General features: G+C 38.1%; 1 protein-coding gene across 4 annotated transcripts in view; it reads right to left on the reverse strand.

The window, feature by feature from the left end:
- TAF4B (TATA-box binding protein associated factor 4b) overlaps positions 1-21,904 on the reverse strand; it is a 153,985-nt gene that overhangs the window by 122,075 nt on the left and 10,006 nt on the right. For all 4 annotated transcript variants that reach the window (XM_082698893.1, XM_082698892.1, XM_082698894.1 and 1 more), the window contains exons 2-7: positions 14,789-14,934; positions 13,342-13,449; positions 9,591-9,752; positions 9,370-9,492; positions 5,456-5,545; positions 1,721-2,335 (exon numbers count right to left, since the gene is read on the reverse strand). In XM_082698893.1, the coding sequence (XP_082555019.1) occupies positions 1,721-2,335; positions 5,456-5,545; positions 9,370-9,492; positions 9,591-9,752; positions 13,342-13,449; positions 14,789-14,934 (1,244 nt within the window). The remainder of the gene's footprint in view (positions 1-1,720; positions 2,336-5,455; positions 5,546-9,369; positions 9,493-9,590; positions 9,753-13,341; positions 13,450-14,788; positions 14,935-21,904) is intronic.

The raw sequence follows: 21,904 nt of genomic DNA on the forward strand, positions 1-21,904 counted from the left end.
GAGAGATCACAAGTAGGCAGAGAGGCAGGCAGAGAGAGAGGCAGAATCAGGCTCCCTGCTGAGCGGAGAGCCCGATACGGGGCTCAATCCCAGGAATTTGAGATCATGACCTGGGCTGAAGGCAGAGGCTTAACCCACTGAGCCATCCAGGCGCCCCTTCCCCTTTCATCTTATGCTCATAGCTGACCTCTGCCTCAAAGACAATCATCCATAGATATTCCTCTTCTCCTGATCAGACAACAAGGTTGGGAAGTTTACTTAGATTTTATTATCCCCAGAAGCAGAATAAACTAAAACAAAGAGATTCAACACACAGTCTTTAACATAAAGATTTACAAAAGCAAACAAAGCAATTACCAAAAATTAAAAGAACAGCTAGCTATTATGGTATAAGGTAAGTGAGTTTATTAAGAAATGCAATTTTCAATTAATTCACTATGTACTCTCTCCCACAAGTTAACAATAATTTCACAGTCTGTCTTGAATAAACTAGAATGTTTTAAATACTATGAAAATAAACTCACTAAAATGAGTGAGGAGGCCAGAAGGGGAACCTCTCACACCCTATAACTAGTCACCAACTGCCGACCCCAACAGAAAGAGGGGTACCTTGTATTCCCAACAGGAAGAAGCCCATCCTTTATCTGCAGAAGGAAGAAAGATTTTCACCTTGCCCAGCAACAGCTTAGCCAATGAGAGACTGTCACAATCCAGCCAATGAAAAGCCACTGCACTTTTGTTTACTCCAGTGGACTTCTGTTTGTAACAGCCTTTTCCAACTTCTGCCTTACCTCTGTAGGAGGCCTTTTTTTTTTTTTAAAACAAGGCCTTTCTTTGTTCTCTAGATCTGCCTATGGTTTTACTGTATCTTGCTTGTCCTGAATTCTAATTCTTTGCTATTCCCAAATAAACCCATTTTTGTTGGTAAAATAACAGAAAGTTTTATTTCTAAGGTTAACAACACTAATTGATAAATAGTTAAGATTTCTTTCTTTCACCTAAGAACCTCTCAACCTACCAAGTTTAGGGAAAAAAACACAACTTCAACTCATCTACTCCCATTTCCCTCTCCCCTTAGCACATTTTTCTTGGGAAACGTTACCATAACATTACATCTGTAATAACCTTGCCCCAAAGATTTAGTCTGAACCTAATCTTGAGGAAACAATTAGACAAAACAAAGGACATTCTGCAAACTAGTGTAGGTACTTAAAACAGTTACAACAGAATGAGCAAATACAAAAGGGCTGGAGAGCATGTTTTAGATTAAAGGAGCCTAAAGAGAAATGACAGGTAAATACAATACGCAGGTCTCTATCACAAACAATATCAGAAAAAAGGACATTATTAGCTATCACTGACACTGTTGGGACAGCTGGGAAAAAAATTATACCAGTATTAAATATTCAAGTATAATAGTAAGTGCAAGGCCTTTATATTAAAAAAAAAAAATCATTTTCCTTAAGAGATACACAGTACTTAGAGGTACAATGTCATAACTTCTGCAATTAACTCTAAAATGTTTCAAGAAAAAGTTCTGTGTGTGTGCTTATGTGTGTGAATAGAGAGAGGGAGAGACTCAGCAAATGTGATAAAATGTTAACAACTATTCAAACTCCATTGAGGATACTCAGGGGCTCGTTTTACTAGTATTGCTAACTTTCTGAATGTTTGAAATTTTCAAAAGAAGAAACTGAAGAAGAAATGAAATGTTACTCACTAGTTGTTTGACTTTAACTGCCTGTGGAATCCCAGCTGGCTGTGAAAGGATGGGGCCTGGCTGCGCAAGTTTGATCTGTACAGGAGCAATGACGGCCTTGTCAGATGTGGTCCCAGCAGAAGTAACAACAGGTTTCACAGATGGAAGACAGATAGCTGCTGCTGAAGTTTCTCCGAAAGTTACTGATGGAAGGGCCAACGTGACTGCTGTCCCAGAGACAACTGGCTTCTCAGGCTGAAGCGAGACTGCTGTAACTGTGTTCTGAATAGATGTCACAAGCGGTTTTGGAGTCTGAAGCAAAACAGTTCCAGCTGTTGTTCCTCCTGGTACAGCAGCTGGACCCACAGAATGAAGTGTCACAACTCCAGTTTTTGTTCCCCCTGGACCAGCAAGTGGATTCAGAGTCGACACTGACACAGTACTGGGTGTTGTTGCTCCAGAAACAATGATGGGTTTTTCAGATTGGATTGAGCAAACTGTTGTTGTCACCACAGGAGAAGTTGTTGCTGTTGTGGTACAGGTAGCAATGACTACCTCATTAGAGGTCTGCTGAACACACTGCTGAATAAAGCTCTGGGAGTTGGGCATGAGTTGTCGTAAGGCAATCACACTTTTCTAGAAATAGGGGAGAAAAAAAGAACGGGATAACTAAACAAATTAGCTCCTAGTAAAATAGAATTACTTTGTATTTCAGAGCTTTACAACATAAGATAAATCAGAAGTATATCAGGTATTTCAGTTGAGGAAGCCTGATATCACTTGGCAGTCATATCCTAACAATATCCAGGATACACCCAATTTAAAGCCCACAAGTACTTTATTTTTCAATACAAAATTATTACCGCTCAGTATTAAATTTATTTTATATCCCTCAAGATCAATTTGGTAAAATAAAGCACTGTGTCATACTTGTTTGTATTTACTTATCCCCCATAATAGATCACTAATAATTTTTCTATCAGTAAGTTTCTATACATGACAATAGAATCTTAAAAAAAAAGTTTTTGTTAAATAACTTTCAAACTGTGGATAAAAACAGTCTCTAAATCAAAATAAAACTAATACATGGGACGCCTGGGTGGCTCAGTCAGTTAACTGTCTGCCTTCAGCTCAGGTTATAATCCCGGAGTCTTGGAACGGAGTCGTGCATAGGGTTCCTTCCTCAGTGAAGAGCCTGCTTCTCCCTCTGCCCAGCTGCTCCCCCTGCTTGTGCTCTCTCTGTGATAAATAAATAAAAGCTTAAAAAAAAAAAAAAAAAAAAAAAAAAAACACGGGCAATTTCCTTAATGGAGCTAGAATATTTTCTGACTAGATTTTAAGTTGGTGTCTCTCCTTGTATCTTTCTAAAAGAGTAAAGGCAATTTAAACTAAAAAGTAGAACACTGCCTTTTCATCCCTGAGCATTTTGTTTCTTTTGTTTTTGAGTAAGGGAAAAAAAATGGAAAAGGAGTTAGATAGTAGATTATCTTTTGGTGAATTCAAGGGCTATGTGGAAGTTTCCCTATTCTGATACTTAAACAAAAGCAGTCTGACTGAATTTTAGAAGCAAATGAGAACCACTGTTATTTTCTTCCTTTTAGTTACATCTTTTACTTTTTTATTAAAAAGGATTTAGAAGTTCTTCTCTGAAGGTTTTCAAATATGTATATAAATGGTAACAAAGGAAAGTAAGAAGCAGAGAGTCTCATAATCTTTTTCCAAACTTAAAAAATAGTGGAAAACAAGCTGCTTTGGAAATATATAAAAAAATGAAGTGATCTATTAAATTTAAACTAGAAATCTAATATGAAGGGGTCCTGAGAAAAATACAATTGGAACAAATGTTAAAATAATCAGACTCGGAGAAATTTTTACAAAAAATGTATATTAAATTATCTCTTGATCAGCTGGTCAGAGATTAAACGCTAAATCCCTCATCTCTATGCAACATTCAATGCCCCAAATGTGTGGGGGGGTGTCCTAAGGAAACAAATCACAAGGCTTAATAGGTCCTTAGAAAATACATACAAATCAAAAAAACTTCAGTTTTATTTGGTAACTTAAAAGTATTGTTACCTAGCAAGTAGAGTCAGATAGGATAAATTCTGGACCTCTAAGTTTGACAAAAAATTAGTCGATATAAACAGTGTTTGAATCTCTAAAATGAAAAATACTATAATATCTACTATGTAGTATTCTCAAAAGACAGATACGGAAAATAAGTGCAAACAATCCAAATTAAAAGTAAAGTATCTAGCATAGCAATGGATGAATAATAAGAACATACATGATCTCCTCCTTTCTCCTCCAGTATCTCCAATGAGTATGAAATACAGATAAATGTAAGAGTTGTCAGCATTAATGTAGACAACCTATTGCTCAAAGAACTTTTGTACTGAAAGGGACCCAAGGAAGAACTGCCTCTAATTTCTCAATCAAGAAGATCATCCAAAAACAGGGCACTAGTCATTTGATATTAAATATTATGCTGAACCTTCAACCTCCCTTTCCCTATCTCCTCTAGCTGAAACATTCTCAGTTTCTTTAGCCACATTTTATATCACATGATTGGCACCCTCCTAATCAATGTGCTCACTCTTCTATTGACATTTCCATTATCTTAAGATGCTTCTGGAAATGTGCTCCATTTCCCTTCCCACTCTTTTTTTTAATGAGGCAACCAAAAGGAGTCTTCCACTACAGCGCCTCTTTCATCTCCTCTAGACAATCAAACCAAATAGTCCTCTTTAATTTTTTTAAGAAATATTTATTTATTTGGGGGACAGAGAGAGACCGAGAGAGCAAGTATGAGCAGGAGCGGCAGAGGGAGAGGGAGAGAGAATCTTGAGTGCACTCCACACTGAGCCCGACCGAGGGCTCAATCTTACACCCTGAGATCACGACCAGAGCCAAAACCAAGAGTCTAAGCGCCCCTAAACCAAATATTTCTAATGGCCACTCCTCGTTCCATTATTTCAAAATTTATGGGATAATTCTGTGGTTCATTGTAATTCCAGTTCTTTAATGACTTTTAAAATTTCAACTTGATTCCTCTTCAGCTTCTGAGTATCCAAAAAAATCTATTTTTATAGTTTCTTGTTATCAAATTACTGTTTCACATCAAAATTCTATTTAATTCAACAAATCTTAGAAAAGAGTATGCTTACTAACAACATAAGTCAATTTTTTTAAAGATTTATTTATTTATTTGACAGAGATCACAAGTAGGCAGAGAGGCAGGCAGAGAGAGAGGGGAACCAGGCTCCCCACCAAGCAGAGAGCACGATGCAGGGCTCATCCCAGGACCCTGAGACCAGAACCCGAGCTAAAAGCAGAGGCCTAACCTCTGAGTCACCCAGGTGCCCCATAAGTCAATTTTTTAAGAATAACAGCTTTCCCACCAAATCTGGCACTATTTGATTTATTATTTCTAGGAGAAGATGAGTCATTAGCACAAAGGAGAAGGCCCTATTTTAAAGGAAAAGTCAAGCCTTTGAAGATGTAAGCTTTACCAATATAATCATTATGTTATGTTCATGAATGAGAAGCTGGTTTTGTTTTCCCAAAGTGTTCCAATCTAAAGAATATGAACTATGAACATTCTTAACAGATTGCAACATTTGAGAGCTTTCTCCTCCACGGTTAGTATCTTCACATAGCTATCATATTGAAATATTAAGGATTCCAATTATTTTTAAAATTTATTTTAAGGAAATCTAACTCAAATAATTTCTTCAAAGTAACACATAACTTTACCTTAAGAAAAGGAACTAGATGAGGCTGAGGTGAAGACTTGAGTTCAATATACAGTTGTCTAGTAAATTCTTCTGCTTCAATTTTTGCATCCTGAGGAACAGGAGAAAGAAAAATACTTTTAGGTTTTCAAATATTTTAACAGAGGAAAGGTATGTTTATTATCTCATGATTGATGTAAGCAGGTAAAAGACCTACCTGTACTGTGAAAACTGTAAGACACTAATGAAAGAAACTGAAAAGACCACAAATAAATGGAACCATACACTGTGTTCATGCACTGAAAGAATTAATACTATTAAGATGTCCATACTACCCAAAGAAATCTACAGTTTCAATGCAATCCCTATCAAAATACCAACAGCATTTTTCACAGAGCTAGAACAAATAATCCCAAAATTTGTGGGGAACCACAAAAGACTCTGAATAGCCAAAGCAATAACAAAGCTGGAGGTGTCACATTTCCAGAATTCAAATTCTATTACAAAGCTATAATAATCAAAACAGTATGGTACTGGGACGCCTGGGTGGCTCAGTTGGTTAAGCAGCTGCCTTCGGCTCAGGTCATGATCCCAGGGTCCTGGGATCGAGTCCCACAACGGGCTCCTTGCTTGGCAGGGAGCCTGCTTCTCCCTCTGCCTCTGCCTGCCTCTCTGCCTGTGCTCGCTCGCGCTCTCTCCCTTTGTCTCTGAAAAATAAATAAAATCTTAAAAAAAAAAACAAAACAGTATGGTACTGACACAAAACAGACACAGAGATCAATGGAACAGAATCGAGAGCTAAGAAATAAACCCACAACTTTATGGTCAATTAATCTACAATAAAGAAGGCGAGAACATACAATGGGGAAAAGATAGTCTCTTCAATAAAGGGTGTTGTGAAAATTGGACAGCTGTATGCATAAGAATGAAACTGGACAACTTCCTTAAACCATACCCCAAAATCAACTCAAAATGGATTAAGGGCCTAAATGTGAGGCCTGAAACTATAAACGTCCTAGAAGAAAACACAGGTAGTAACCCCTGGATATTAGCCTTAGCAGTATTTTTCTGGATATGCCTTCTTAGGCAAAGGAAATAAAAGCAAAAATAAACCATTGAGACTACATCAAACTGAAAAGCTTCTGCAGAATAAAGGAAACGATCAACAAAACAAAAAGGCAACTTACTGAATAGGGAGAAGAGTTCGCAAATGACATATCTGATAAAGGGTTAAGATCCAAAATAAATTCATAGAACTCAATTACCAAAAATAATCTGATTAACAGACTGAGGACCTGAACAGATGTATTTCTGAAGAAAACTTAGGATGGCCAAAAGACAAATGAAAAGATGCTCAACATTACTAATCATCAGGGAAATGAAAATAAAAACCACAATGATATATTACCTCACACCAGTCAAAATGGCTAATACCAAAAGGATAAGAAATAACCAGTGTTGGCAAGGATTGTAGAGAAAAGTAACTGTTGGTAGGAATATAAATTGGCGTAGTCACCGTGGAAAACAGTATGAAGGTTTCTCAAAATTTTTTAAATTGAAATAACACACGATCCAGTAATTCTACTTCTGGGTTATTTACCCAAAGAAAACAAAAACACTGATTTGTAAAGATATATGCATTCCTATGTTTACAGCAGCACTGTTTACAATAGCCAAGACATGAAAGCAACCTAAGTGTCCATTAATAGATGAGTAGATAAAGAAGATGTGGTATATGCATACAATGAAATATTACTCAGCCATAAAATAGAATGAGATCTTGCCATTCACAACATGGATGGACTTAGAGGGTATTAGGCTAAGTGAAATAAGTCAGACAGAGAAAGACAAATACTCTAAGATTTCAAATATATGTAGAACTTTAAAAAAAAATCATACAAACAAAAAGATACAACACAGAGCACAAACTGGGGAGTGGAGTAGGGAGATGAGCAAAATAGGTGAGTGGTTAAAGAAGGGCAAACTTCTAGTTATAAAATAAGAAAATCAGAGGGATAAAAAGTACAGCTTAGGAAATACAGCCAATAATATTGTAACGACTTTTTACAGTGACAGATGGTAACTATGCTTATGCCATATTTTATAATGTTAATAATTACTAAATCACCATATTCTACACCTGGCAGTAATATAATATTTATGTTAAATATACTTCAATCAAAAGTTAAAAATTTAAGTTAACCGAAATTTTATTTATTTTTTTTTTTAAGATTTTATTTATTTATTTGAGAGAGAGAACATGAGCGAGGAGGTCAGAGGGAGAAGCAGACTCCCCATGGAGCTGGGAGCCCGATGTGGGACTCGATCCCGGGACTCCAGGATCATGACCTGAGCCGAAGGCAGTCATCCAACCAACTGAGCCACCCAGGCACCCCGAGTTAACTGAAATTTTAAAAAATGCTTGGAAGTTAAGTTAAAAATTTACTTATAGGACTTATAATTTTAAATATCTAAAATAGTTATCCCAAGTGGAAAACTAATCATTTTAAATGTGCTCTATTTCTAACAAATTATAGGTAGCACAAAAAACAGTAGTAAAGATGTTTTTTGGTTTTTTTTATTTATCAGAGAGAGAGAGAGAGAGCGAGAGCAAGCACAGGCAGACAGAGTGGAAGGCAGAGTCAGAGGGAGAAGCAGGCTCCCTGCGGAGCAAGGAGCCTGATGTGGGACTCGATCCCAGGACGCTGGGATCATGACCTGAGCAGAAGGCAGCTGCTTAACCAACTGAGCCACCCAGGCGTCCCAGTAGTAAAGATGTTTTAATATTTATAAATTAAAGGTGCCTGGGTGGCTTGTGGTTTTAAAGCCTCTGCCTTCGGCTCAGGTCATGATCTCAGGGTCCTGGGATCGAGCCCTGCATCGGGCTCTCTGCTCATCGAGGAGCCTGCTTCCTCCTCTCTCTCCACCTGCCACTCTGCCTACTTGTGATCTCTCTCTGTCAAATAAATAAATAAAATCTTAAAAAATATATATTTATAAATTATATTTGTTTTCCAGTGCAGTATTTGAAATATACACATTTTCTGCTGGGAAAAAGTGATCATTTATATACAAAAAATACACAAAATTCTCATTGTACAGTCAGAGAAATGTGTAGATTTTAGTACTTAAAAAAACCCAAAACTGTGTTTGTCAATAACACCCTCAGCATATTTCTTAAGCATAGAATATGCAACATTTGCTAATTTCCACCTTCATCTGCTTTAATGTACCTAAGCAATTTACCTGAAAGAGGATATAAGAAGTGATTGATGTATAATTTAATAGCTAAAAAACACAGCATCTTGGAACTTGGGACACAAAGATCATTATATTTATTACTCCGCTCATCTTACAGAAAAGGAAACTAAAACTTAAGAAAGTTCACTTACTTCCACAGGTTACAAAGTATGTTGTTTGGACTTAGAGAACTGAATTTCATCATTTGTCCATAGCCTGGCTTTCTGGCATTCGCAATTCTATTAACAATATTTTATTTGACCAAAGAATCAACTTTCTACAAGGCTTTTTTTTTTTTTTTTTTTAAGATTTTTTAAATTTGTTTCAGAGAGAAAGAGTACATGTGGAGTGGCAGAGGGAGAGAGAGAATCCTCAAGCAGACTCCCTGCTGAGCATGAAGCCTGACATGGGGCTTGATACCAGGGCTCTGAGATCACGATCTGAGCCAAATTCAAGAGTCAGACACTCAACCAACTGAGCCATCCAGGCACCCTTCCCCAAGGCCCTTTTTAAGCTACGGCATATACAAGTAATGTAATAGATTTACTTGTTTCAGATTTATTATCATTACATATTAAAAAGCAAAAGCTTATCCCAAAAAATCCATCTATAATAAACCTCATTTAAAGATAAGTTCCATTTAAAACATGTTCTACAAATTCTTACAGAATTTAAGCTTTCATAATACTAACTTACCAAAAGTTGTTCCACCAGTTTCTTTACATTCTGCCCCATTTCTGGGGACTGTGATCCACTACATGCTAGTTTTATTAACATTGCAAGGAAGTTCTTACATTTCTTCACGTTTTCTAGCATCGCCTAAATAGAGAAATACAAACACAAATGTTAGCTGGAAAACAGAATTCAAGAAAATTCGTAAAGAGACATATTCATGGAAGATGGAGAGGAGAGCTTACCGGAGAAAGACTTGTCTGAGCTGCTGCTGAGTTCTCTGCTTTGAGACTGGGCTCATTTGAGGGGGCAGCTGATGCTCCCAAAGGTGAAGGCTTCAAGGTAGTTACAGAATTCAACGGCTTTACAGGAGTAACTGTGACAACATTTGTTGGCACAGCTACAGACTGAAATTAAAAGTAGTGCACATTTAGATATGTATTACTATGAACTGTACCACAGCGGGTGCCTCACTTCCCACTTACCAGGCTACAAATGGATCTTGATATCTTTGCTTTCATGTTATGCTCTGCTAGTCTAAGGCATTGGAACACTGTTGTAAGAGCTCTGGATTTCAGTAGATCTGGGTTTCATTCTCATCTACCCTACCTACTTTATCTTTTTCTTTTACGTTCAATTAGCCAACATATCTACCTACCTACTTTTCCCTGACACCTATTGAGTGTTGACCTCAAGCAAGTTACTTAATCTTGCTAATCCTCTGATTCTGTAAAAAAACAAGGATAGAAATGGTACCTCCCTATTCTCCTAGGGTTGTTTCTGAAAAACAGTACCAAGAGCATGGTTCTCAAAACACATTATTAATAATTCTCTAAAAAGAATTTGAAATAATAAGTCTTTATATGAAAATATAGAATATTCTATTCTACAATTTTATGTTTTTTCTTAAGTATAAAGCAGAGAGATCTACTGATCATCTTATATTCAGATAAGCTGCTTTTATGTAGACTATCAGAGTAAGCATAATGAATATTACAAACTTTGATATCTTATTTTCACACTGACAAGAATTTTGGTTAGGTCTTCCACCTTCTATTGAAATGAGGTGTGATTATAGCACCACCTGCAGGATAAAAAGTTTAATACATGAAATCACAAGTCAGGCAAAAATTTAGACAACCCTGAGGTTAAAGCAAAAATCTTATTTTAGAACAAACACTGAAAATTAAAGAACATGGGTAAAGTTTGAAGGTTATGGGGGAGACAACAGTATTTACAAATGACTCAGAAAACTGAAATTGCACCATGATTTTAAATATTTGTATACTAGAGGCCTACAACACAAAAATGTCAGGTTGCAATCACCTTTGAGAATATTTCCTTTGCTAACAGTCAAAGTAAGTGCAAATGTACACCAAAATTTCCCACTTTAGAAAGACTGGAGCCTATATTAGATGAAGCATGCTTTAAGGGTAAAAATGGGAGAAAGAAAAAACACGGATTAATGATGAAAACTAGAATGATGAAATGTTAAGCAAAAAAGGTAAAATTAAAAATTGTACCTAAGTCAGTAAACTATTATTAAAGTAGATCTCAAGGCAACAATGAAAATGAGTCACCTTCCTATTCCTAGCTTTAGTCTTGCTCTCCAAGTACAACTACTGTGCAGTTTCCCTGAATCCTTTTGGAGACTGTCAAATAAATTTTTTCAGGTTAATCTATAGTAATTAAATATTCTTTCTTCAGTGAGTCTATATTAACCTCTGCCATTAACCCCTTAAACTACTATTAAAGAAAGCATAATCTAAAACTTTAGCTAATGACTATGATTACCTTTCTGGACCAACGGGAAGCGTTCCTCAGGGAACCTCAAAGTTCCTCTCCCTTATGAAGCAAAATAAGGGTCAATGAAATGTGAGCTCAGAAAAAGCATTCTATTTTTTGTGAAGAGAGGAAGCATTTATGGCATTTCTACTTTCCTTGTTAATATTTTACTGTCTCTAGTACAAAATCTGTCCTTCATAACTTTTTTTTTTTTTTAAGATTTTCTTTATTTGACAGAGAGATCACAAGGAAGAAGAGAGGCAGGAAGAGACAGAGGGGGAAGCAGGCTCCCCACAAAGCAGAGAGCCTGATGTGAGGCTCGAACCCAGGACCCTGAGATCATGACCTGAGCTGAAGGCAGAGGCTTAACCCAGTGAGCCAACCAGGTGCCCCTTCATCACTCTTTCTAATACAGCTATTAGCTGTACCTTACCAGATACCTGCAGCTTCCATGCCAACTCTTCCTCTTAAGAGGCACAGGGAGGCACACAACCCCAGTCTACTCTACCTACATAATCCCACTGCAGTAACGAGTGGACCATCTTAAACTCAAACATAACTCCTGATATTATAGCCCAGCCCATTCTATTTCCATGCTTTGAAAGACCACACTGGCACTGATGATGAATGTCTGGGGGGTGTGACTTAGAAGCTGGCAGCCTACAAAGTATCAGAACAGCCTGTAGAGGGCACAGGTGAGGTGCAAACTCAGTATTAAAGGAAGATGGAATTCCATCCTCCAAGACTCAGTGTAAACTGTATCAAGAAATTCTTTATGGTACTGTTTCCAATAGGACAAATACACCAAGCAATAGAGGAGCAGAGGGATGAATGGAAATCATCCATGAATGGATGAATGCCTCCTGGGTACTTCAGGTTCCTAGCGTCCAGGGAACAACAGTAAGAATCATTATTGTGGCAGGGGTAAGTGACCTGACATCTAGAATAGGTAGGGTTGCTATTACACAATAAAGACTGAGAAGAGTATGTGTGGTGAATGAAACTAGGTGATCCAGTTAAGCACCTGCTGTCGTTTCCTTGCCCAATTGTATGACCAGTGGACAAGTCCAATAACTCTTGCTTCAAGAAAGCATGGGGGGGGCGCCTGGGTGGCTCAGTGGGTTAAGCCGCTGCCTTCGGCTCAGGTCATGATCTCGGGGTCCTGGGATCGAGTCCCACATCGGGCTCTCTCTGCTCAGCAGGGAGCCTGCTTCCTCCTCTCTCTCTCTCTGCCTCTCTGCCCACTTGTGATTTCTCTCTGTCAAATAAATAAATAAAATCTTTAAAAAAAAAAAAAAGAAAGAAAGCATGGGGATTAGGACCTCAGATCTCTCAGGGATGAAGGTCTGGTCACACTACCAGTTAAGTTACCAAGACCAGCAGAGTTATTGAGATTGGAGGGAATCTAGAATGAATAGAAGAGGGTAGTGAAGGAAGGACATGATGACTATCAGCCACAGTGGTGGGGACTGTAGTTTATCCTAGTACCTCCTCCTCTTTGTTTCCCCAAGGAAGAAACCCACTGGAATCCCAAAAGATCTGGTCTCTAACATGGTTCAGGAAGTAGATCCCAGGGACACAAGAATTAAACCATGATATGCCATTAAAAGGAAATCTGTGCTGTCTCAGCTGTTGGGAATGCTATTATGTCAGATCCAATTCTTTCAGAGTTTGTTTCACCTACAGAGAATTACCTTGCCCAACAGCACAACTCTCCCTGTGGAGTTGACAACCAGTGACTTATCACAGAGAGCGAATTAAGGCCCAGCTGACCAATGCTGGCACACGGTAGAACAACTCTGACAGGCCATATTTCCCCCACCTAGTTGGCAGCGGCTTACTGGGCCTGCATCTAATTCAAAGTCTTACTCTCCTTCCCTTCCACAGATATTAATAACTAATAAATACCTCCTATGCCAAAATTCTATCCCAGCAACTGCTTCTAGACACACTGACATATGGTTATTAGATGCATTTGTATTAATTTAGTACATTCAAATAAAACTGATATTTTAAGAATATACACCATCTTTATCTTGTAAACACCTTGCCACACCTATCTTGCCACACCTCCAATAGTTCCCACTTTGGTAAGTGTCACCAAGTATCACTAACTTGCTTTCTTCAAGATCACATGGTCATTGTGGCAACTCAGAGAAAGATGAGACAAAAAACCAGTGCATGCATGAACACAAGTCAGTCACAACTTACTTGTACTGAGGAAGGCTTTGGAACAGTGGTTACCACAGTAGTTCCTATTTGTGCCAATTTTTTAACAGGTGCCACTGCCACTTTCTTAATTAACTGTGAACTAGAATTCTGGAAGGGGGAGAGAGGAGAGAGAATAGTCATCAGCATTAATAATTTTAAATCAATCAGTGCTGCAGAAAAACATTAAACATTAAAACACTTCACCATAGCAAACTTCTTTGTTATAACTGGCTTTACAACCTTATAGATTTTAAGCACATTCACCACTATGAACCTAACTAACTGATCAACTGGCCAACTGACACCCATTTCGTACTCCTAAGGTGGCAAATGATTTAACAAATAAATATCACAGTATTTTAACATTAAAATCTTGAACTTTATTCTTTGGCTTCTAGACAAGATAAATGTATTCTTATTTATCATCTAATTATAAACAAAAATCTATATTCTCAACTCACAGCAGCTGATAAAGCAAAATAGAAAGGAAAGGAGCAGCTGTCACTGAACGATAACAGTAACAGAGAAAATAGTCAGGAACCTGGAACCAAATACTAGGAAAGCATAAAATGTGGGCTAGCAGGGGAAGTGGACAGAACTACCAAAGAATATTACCACAGGATACTATGCAATCCTTCCTTAGGATGAGCCTGACTCGTCAAGAAAATGTTATACTATAGTCAGCATTTATTTTACTGAGAAAGATACCATTAAAATTTTTTACTGAATTTTTTTGTTTATTGTAATTTTTCTTTTTCTTTCCTTTGTGTAAAAAAAAATTTTTTAACCTGACACACAAGATAAATTTTATCTGGAAAAATTATCATGTATGTACTAACACCACCAACTAATGAAATATTACAGATTTCTGAATTTCTTAAAAAATCAGTCCTGTATGGGGCACCTAGGTGGCTCAGTGGGTTGAGCCGCTGCCTTCGGCTCAGGTCATGATCTCAGGGTCCTGGGATCGAGTCCCGCATCGGGATCTCTGCTCAGCAGGGAGCCTGCTTCCCTCTCTCTCTCTCTCTGCCTGCCTCTCTGACTACTTGTGATTTCTGTCAAATAAATAAAATCTTAAAAAAAAAAAAATCAGGGACGCCTAGGTGGCTCAGTTGGTTAAGCAGCTGCCTTCGGCTCAGGTCATGATCCCAGCGTCCTGGGATCGAGTCCCATATCGGGCTCCTTGCTCCACAGGGTTCTGGGATCGAGTCCCGCATCGGGATCTCTGCTCAGCAGGGAGCCTGCCTCCACAGCACCCAACAACCCCCGCCTGCCTCTCTACCTATTTGTGATCTCTGTCAAATAAATAAATAAAATCTTAAAAAAAAAGCGGCTTAATTCAAAAAGTTGAGCAGAATCTATTATTTTTGACAAAGACATACACATTTATATGAAGAAAATAGCTGAAAAATTAAGGAGAATTTTTTAAAAACCTAAGAAATATTACCGGCATTGTACAGATTTTGACTGTATGAGTATTTGCTGGTACAGCTGGCCTTGAAGTCACGTTAGTAGTTGTCTCTGCTCTTGTCACAGCTTGCTGAGGAGATACCAACATCAACTGGCCACTGTTACTTTTGATCAAAACTGTTCCTAGAGTTAAAAGAAAACAAAACAGGACTTCTAAGCTAATAAATGAAACAATCATTATTTTGTGCTCTGATCATTTCTTTCAACGCTGTAAAATGCTCTGAAAAAGTGATTAATACATACTGAACTCCATGTATACTAATCATTACGTTTTCACTCAATATGGAAAAAATGTTTTCACTCAAAGCTACTTAAAAGAAGCCAAACGCTTTTCCTTCATGACATCAAACTATAAAACAGTAAGATGGTATGGTAATAGAACCAGACTACACAAAGTAACCAATGGAATAAACTGGAGAATTCCAAAACAGACTCTTTCAGATATGTCATATCAATTTCTCCTAGAAGGCACTGCAGATTAGTGAGAAAAAGAACAACTATTCAATAAATAACACTGTGTCAATAAGTTATCTATATGAAAAAGGTTAAAAGTTTCAAACCACACACAAAACCCCAAGGGCATTAAGAATACAAAGGTAGGGTGCCTGGGTGGCTCAGTGGGTTAAGCTGCTGCCTTCGACTCAGGTCATGATCTCAGGGTCCTGGGATCGAGTCCCGCATCGGGCTCTCTGCTCAGCAGGGAGCCTGCTTCCTCCTCTCTCTCTCTCTGCCTGCCTCTCTGCCTGCTTGTGATCTCTCTGGGTCAAATAAATTTTTTAAAAAAATTAAAAAAAATACAAAGGTAAAAAGTAAAACCTTTTAAACTCTTAGATAGTGTAGAAAATTATCTTTCTAAACTTGAGATAGGGAAGAATTTCTTAAATAAGTCTGTTGCTTTTGAATATATTAAAAAAAAAACTTGGGGGGCACCTGGGTAGCTCAGTGGGTTAAGCCGCTGCCTTCGGCTCAGGTCATGATCCCAGGGTCCTGGGATCGAGTCCCGCATCGGACTCTCTGCTCAGCAGGGAGCCTGCTTCTCTCTCTCTCTCTCTCTCTCTGCCTGCCTCTCTGCCTACTTGTGATCTCTGTCAAATAAATAAATAAAATTAAAAAAAAATTTTTGTTTAGCAGAAGACACTACCAGGTTAAAAAAAAAAAAAAACAGAAGACAAAATGGGAGAAAATTTTAGTTCACTTATGTTCAAAGGACAAATATCCAAAAGGCCAACAAAACACAGATGGCAATGACAAGGAAAAGTAAATTAAGACCACAGTGAGGTATCACTTTGTATCTACCTAGACAGACAAATTAATTAGTCCAATGACAATATGAAGTGTTAGATGTGCAGCAACAGGAACTCTACCATCTTGATGATGGTAATATAATTTGGTACAATTGCTTTGTTCAACTTTACAAGATTGTGCCAAATTGATTCCCATTTGCACGCTCTTTAACCCATTATTTCTAATCTAAAGAAATTCTTGTCCATGTCAGTAGGAGGTGCAAATAAGAATATCCATAGCTGAAGTTCCATTTCCAGAATGGAAGCACGAAGAGCTCAACAAACCTGCTCCCCAGCAAAGGAAACATAACTGGTGAAAATTATTTTTAAAAACAACCATTTAGTCTTTGGAAATTGCCTGAAGGCATATAGAAAATGACTACTGTTATTAAAGAGGATTTACTAAAACTAAGTAAGCACAGCCAGAGAGAGTGGCATCGGAACCATGACTTACTCCCTTTCCCTTCTCAGATCAGAGAGTGTGGCAAACAAAGAGCCTCTCCGCCAAGCTCCCAGTTGAGGGCTATGGTATCTCTCTAGGAGGAACAGGCCACCAGCATTTCTGATCTCCCCCACACTGAGATACATACAGCAGAGGACAAATTTGAGACAATTGCATCCAAAGATTTCTAGGCTTCTTTTACTCATCTCCACTCATAAAGGGAAGGCGCTACCTCACAGATGGCACACTAAAAGTTTCTGGACCCCACTCTCCCTCACCTCAGTTTTTTTGTAGGATGGAGGTTCCATGTTGGAAGAAGTAAGCAGATAAAGAAAGACAAGAAGGTGGTAGCCCAGTACCCCACTCTTAAAGCAGGGATACTGCCCATAAAGAAGCATTCCACAGTCCTGATGCCTGCTCCAAATATCTCTGTAAGGAAGCTGACTGTTTATTTCAACACAGTGGGGAAGCTCAAAGGTAAGAGAACTCTCAAATACAACAAAACAATTAAAATAAGGATGGTAGCTTCATGACAGATACAAGCTAAGCCATAGGCCCAATGCTAGTTTATCAGAGAAAACTAGAAAAACAAGTAGGAAGGGCCCTCTTGATGTCAGAGCAAACCTCAAACAATAACCTCAAAAATTATCCCTGTAAAGGAGCCTAAATTTAATTGGATCAGACTATGGAGCAAGTTGGGCCCTATGGCATTGCTGAAAACAATAGGGTAATTGGATTGCAAAAGTAGAGCCTAATACCTGGCTGTGATACCAAGAGAGACACACAACTTTGAACAGAGAAATCAGAGAAAGTCAAAAGAGAACCCTGTTATTCCAGGGTGGTTGAGTTTATGCCCAAGGTTGTGCCCTCTGAGGAGCAACATCAAAGGGTACCCACTGTGGGGAAAAAAATACTTCACCAGAATAAAGTAGTCAGATATTAAAAAAAAAAAAAAAAGCAAACAACAATAATACACTCATGGGAACATGGGGCAGTATCCAGAGTTGTTGCAATATATTAAAGTTTTTGAAGATTTTATCTATTCATTTTTGAAGGGGGACAGAAGGAGAAAGAGAAGCAGACTCCCCACTGAGCAGGGAGTCCAATGCCCCATCCCAGGACCCTGAGATCATGACCTGGGCCAAAGCAGACACTTAGCCAACTGAGCCACCCAGGTGCCCCAATATGTTAGTTTTGAATAACAAGTTACACAACATGCAAAGAGAAAGAAAAGTATGACACATAGGGAAAAGGGCAGTCCTGAGAAGGACTGGCTGTCTGATCTAACAACAAAACTTCAAAGTAAACATTATAAATATGTTCAAAAGATTAAAGGAGACTATGCTTAAACAAGTGAAGGTATGATATCATCAAACAGAGAGTATTGCTAGAAAGATAGATATTATTGGGTGCCTGGATGGCTCAGTGGGTTAAGCCTCTACCTTCGGCTCAGGTCGTGATCTCAGGGTCCTGTGATCGAGGCCTGCTGAGCAGGGAGCCTGCTTCCCCCCCCCCCCCCCGCCAGCTCTCTGCCTACTTGTGAACTCTCTCTCTGTGTCAAATAAATAAATATATATATTTTTAAAAAGACAGCTATTATTAAAACCAAATAACTTCTGCAGTTAAAAAATACAGTTAACAAAAAAATCCACTGGGGGATTCAACCATGAAATCGAACGAGAAGAATATCAGTGAGCGTGAAGATAAATCAACAGAGATTTTTAAATCCGAAGAATGGGGAGAAAAAAGAATGAAGAGGGTTACCCGGGTGGCTGAGTGGGTTAAGCCTCTGCCTTCAGCTCAGGTCAAGATCTCAGGGTGCTGGGATCAAGCCCCACATCAGGCTCTCTGCTCAACAGGGAGCCTGCTTCCCCACCCCGCTCTGCCTGCCTCTCTGCCTACTTGTGATCTCTATCAAATAAATAAATAAAATCTTTAAAAAAAAAAAAAGAAAAGAAAAGAAAAATGAACACAGCCTCAGAAAAATGTGTACCACTGAAATGCACAGCAACACAGGCATAATGTGAGTACCAAATAGGGAGGACAAGAGAAAGAGAAAGGGAAAGATAAAGAAACAAAAAAGTATTCAAAGAATTAATGGCTGACAACTCACCAAATTTGACAAAGAATAATCTAGATGTCCAAATAGCTCAACAAATTCTAACACATTTAAAGAGATCTACACCAAGACACTTCATAATAAAAATGTTTGACTAATAAAATAAAATCTTGAGAACAACAAGCCAAAAATGACTTGCTATTTACAAGAGAACCCCAATAGGATTAACAGCTGACCTCTCATCAGAAACAATGGAGGCCAGGAAGCAGTGAAATGACATATTCCACTTGCTGAAAAGCAAAAAAAAAAAAAAAAATCAACCAACAATCAGATACTCATTAAAAATATCTCTCAAAATTGAAGGCAAAGGAAGGACATTCCCAGATAAGGGCACCTGGGTGGCTCAGTCAGTTATGTGTCTGCCTTTGACCTGGTCATGATCCCAGGGTGCTGGGATCAAGCTCCACGTTGTTCTCTCTGCTCAGCGAGGAGACTGCTTCTCCTCCTCCCTCTCACTCCCCCCTTTTCTTTCTCTGTCAAATAAATAAGTAAAATCTTAACAAAACAAAATAAAACAAGACATTCCCAGATAAAAACTGAGTAGATTGGTTAGCCAGCAGACACATCATATAATAAATACTAAATAAAGTTGTCCAGCTCAAAAGAAGTGATCCTAGAAAGTAATTCAAATTCACATGAAAATGAGAAAGGGCACTGGTAAAGGTAATTATATAATTTGACAATATATATACCTATTCTGTTTTCTTCTCTTAATTTCTTTTAAAAAATTGTAGGGGCACCTGGGTGGCTCAGTCATTGGGCATCTGCCTTTGGCTAAGGTCATGATCCTGGGGTCCTGGGATCAAGCCCCACATGGGGCTCCCTGCTCAGTGGGAAGCCTGCTTCTCCCTTTCCCACTCCTCCTGCTCATTTTCCTTCTCTCACTGTCTCTCTCTCTCTGTCAGATGAATAAGTAAAATCTTTTAAAAAATTGTATAGAAAACCATGTATATAATTACAGATTTGGACCCATAACATCAAAATGTAATATATTTGTGAATAACAGCAGAAAGGGGGGCGCCTGGGTGGCTCAGTGGGTTAAGCCACTGCCTTTGGCTCAGGTCATGATCTCAAGGTCCTCGGATCGAGCCCCACATCGGGCTCTCTGCTCAGCAGGGAGCCTGCTTCCCTCTCTCTCTCTCTGCCTGCCTCTCCGTCTACTTGTGATTTCTCTCTGTCAAATAAATAAATAAAATCTTTAAAAAAAAATAAAATAACAGCAGAAAGGAAGTAGGTGGGACTAAAGTTGTATCACACTAAGGAAATGACTCTGGTTGAAAGCAAATTAAGAAAACCAGAAATGGTAACTAAGAAAGTAATAAGACAAATCCTACAAATATGTCTTTGTGCTCCTTTCTTCTGTCAGTTTCTTTAAAAAACATGAAGTTATATAAGGTAATAATTATAACAAGGTATTGGGTTTCTAACAACCTAGATGCGATATTTAGAGCAATAAAAGCACAAAAATTAAAAAGTGGGAAGGGGGCGCCTGGGTGGCTCAGTCCTTAGGCATCTGCCTTCAGCTCAGGTGATGATCTTAGGGTCCTGGGATCAAACCCAGCATCTAGGTCCCTGCTCAACGGGAAGCCAGCTTCTCTCTCTCTCTCTCCCATTTCCCCTGCTTGTATTCCCTCTCTCACAGTCTCTCTCTGTCAAATAATAAAACCTTAAAATAAATAAAAATAAATAAAAAGTGGGAGGAAAATAAGCTAAGTAGATATGTTTCTATATTTCACTCAAATAAGTTATTATAAATTTATTAGAGATATATACACTATATTAGATATATTTTGTAACCTCTAGAACCACAAAATATATATATCAAAAAATGATAAAGAAAACAAAGCATCACTCTAGAAAATATTCACTTATTTTTTTTTAAAGATTTTATTTATTTATTTGACAGAAATCACTAGTAGACGGAGAGGCAGGCAGAGAGAGAGAGAGGGAAGCAGGCTCCCTGCCGAGCAGAGAGCCTGATGCGGGATTCGATCCCAGGACCCTGAGATCATGACCTGAGCCAAAGGCAGCGGCTTAACCCACTGAGCCACCCAGGCGCCTGAAAATATTCACTTAATACAAAGGAAAGCAGGAAAAAAGGAATAGAGGAACAAAAAGGAGAGGATATGTAGAAACAAAAATAAATGGCGGACCTAGTCCTAACTATATTAAGTAACATTACATATTAATGGATTAAATAATCCAATAAAAGCAAAAGTGCCAAACCAGACCAAAAAAAGGTTAAGATCCAACTATATGCTACCTACAGAATACACACTTTAGACTCATATAAAACAAAGTTGAAAGAAAATGACATATCATTGAACAGCAACCATAAGAAAGCTAGCATGTCTATACTAATATCAAACGAAATAGTCAAAAGTGTTACTAGAGATAAATAGTTGGCATTTGAGGGGCGCCTGGGTGGCTCAGTGGGTTAAAGCCTCTGCCTTCCGCTCAGGTTATGATCCCAGGGTCCTGGGATCAAGCCCCGCATCAGGATCTCTGCTCAGCAGGGAGCCTGTTTCCTCCTCTCTCTCTGCCTGCCTCTCTGCCTACTTGTGATCTCTGTCAAATAAATAAATAAAATCTTTAAAAAAAAAAAGTTGGCATTTTATAATTGATAAAACATCCAATAGATCAGGAATATTAACAATTATAAACATATATGCAACAAAAAACAGCCCAAAATATACAAAGCAAAATCTGACATAAAGGAAGGGAAAAACAGAAATTTAACGATAATAATTGAGATACTTAAATATCCCATTTCAACAAAGCATAGATAACTACATAAAAGATTAACAAGGAAATCAAATACTTTAACAATACATAAACCAAACAAACCTAAAACACATCTATAGAACACTCCACCCAATAACAACATTCTCCTTAAGTGCACATGGAACATTCTCAGGATAGAGCACATGCTAGAACATAAAACAAGCCCCGGTAAATTTTAAAAGACTGAAATTATACAATGTATCGTCTCCAACTATACTGGAATGAAATTTGAAATCAACAACAAAAAGAAATTAGGGGAACTCACTAATACTTAGAAATTAGTTACTCCTAAGTAGTCATTTGTCAGTGAAGAAATCACAAGGGAAATTGGAAAATACCTTGAGATGAGTGAAAATGAAGACATAATAAACAAAAATTTAGGAAATGCAAATAAAGCAGAGCTTAGAGGGACATTTACAGTTACAAATGGCAGAATTTAAAAGGGGGGGGGGTGCCTGGATGGCT

This window comes from Mustela nivalis (assembly GCF_964662115.1).
Source record: "Mustela nivalis genome assembly, chromosome: 14".
Taxonomy (NCBI): Eukaryota; Metazoa; Chordata; class Mammalia; order Carnivora; family Mustelidae; genus Mustela; species Mustela nivalis.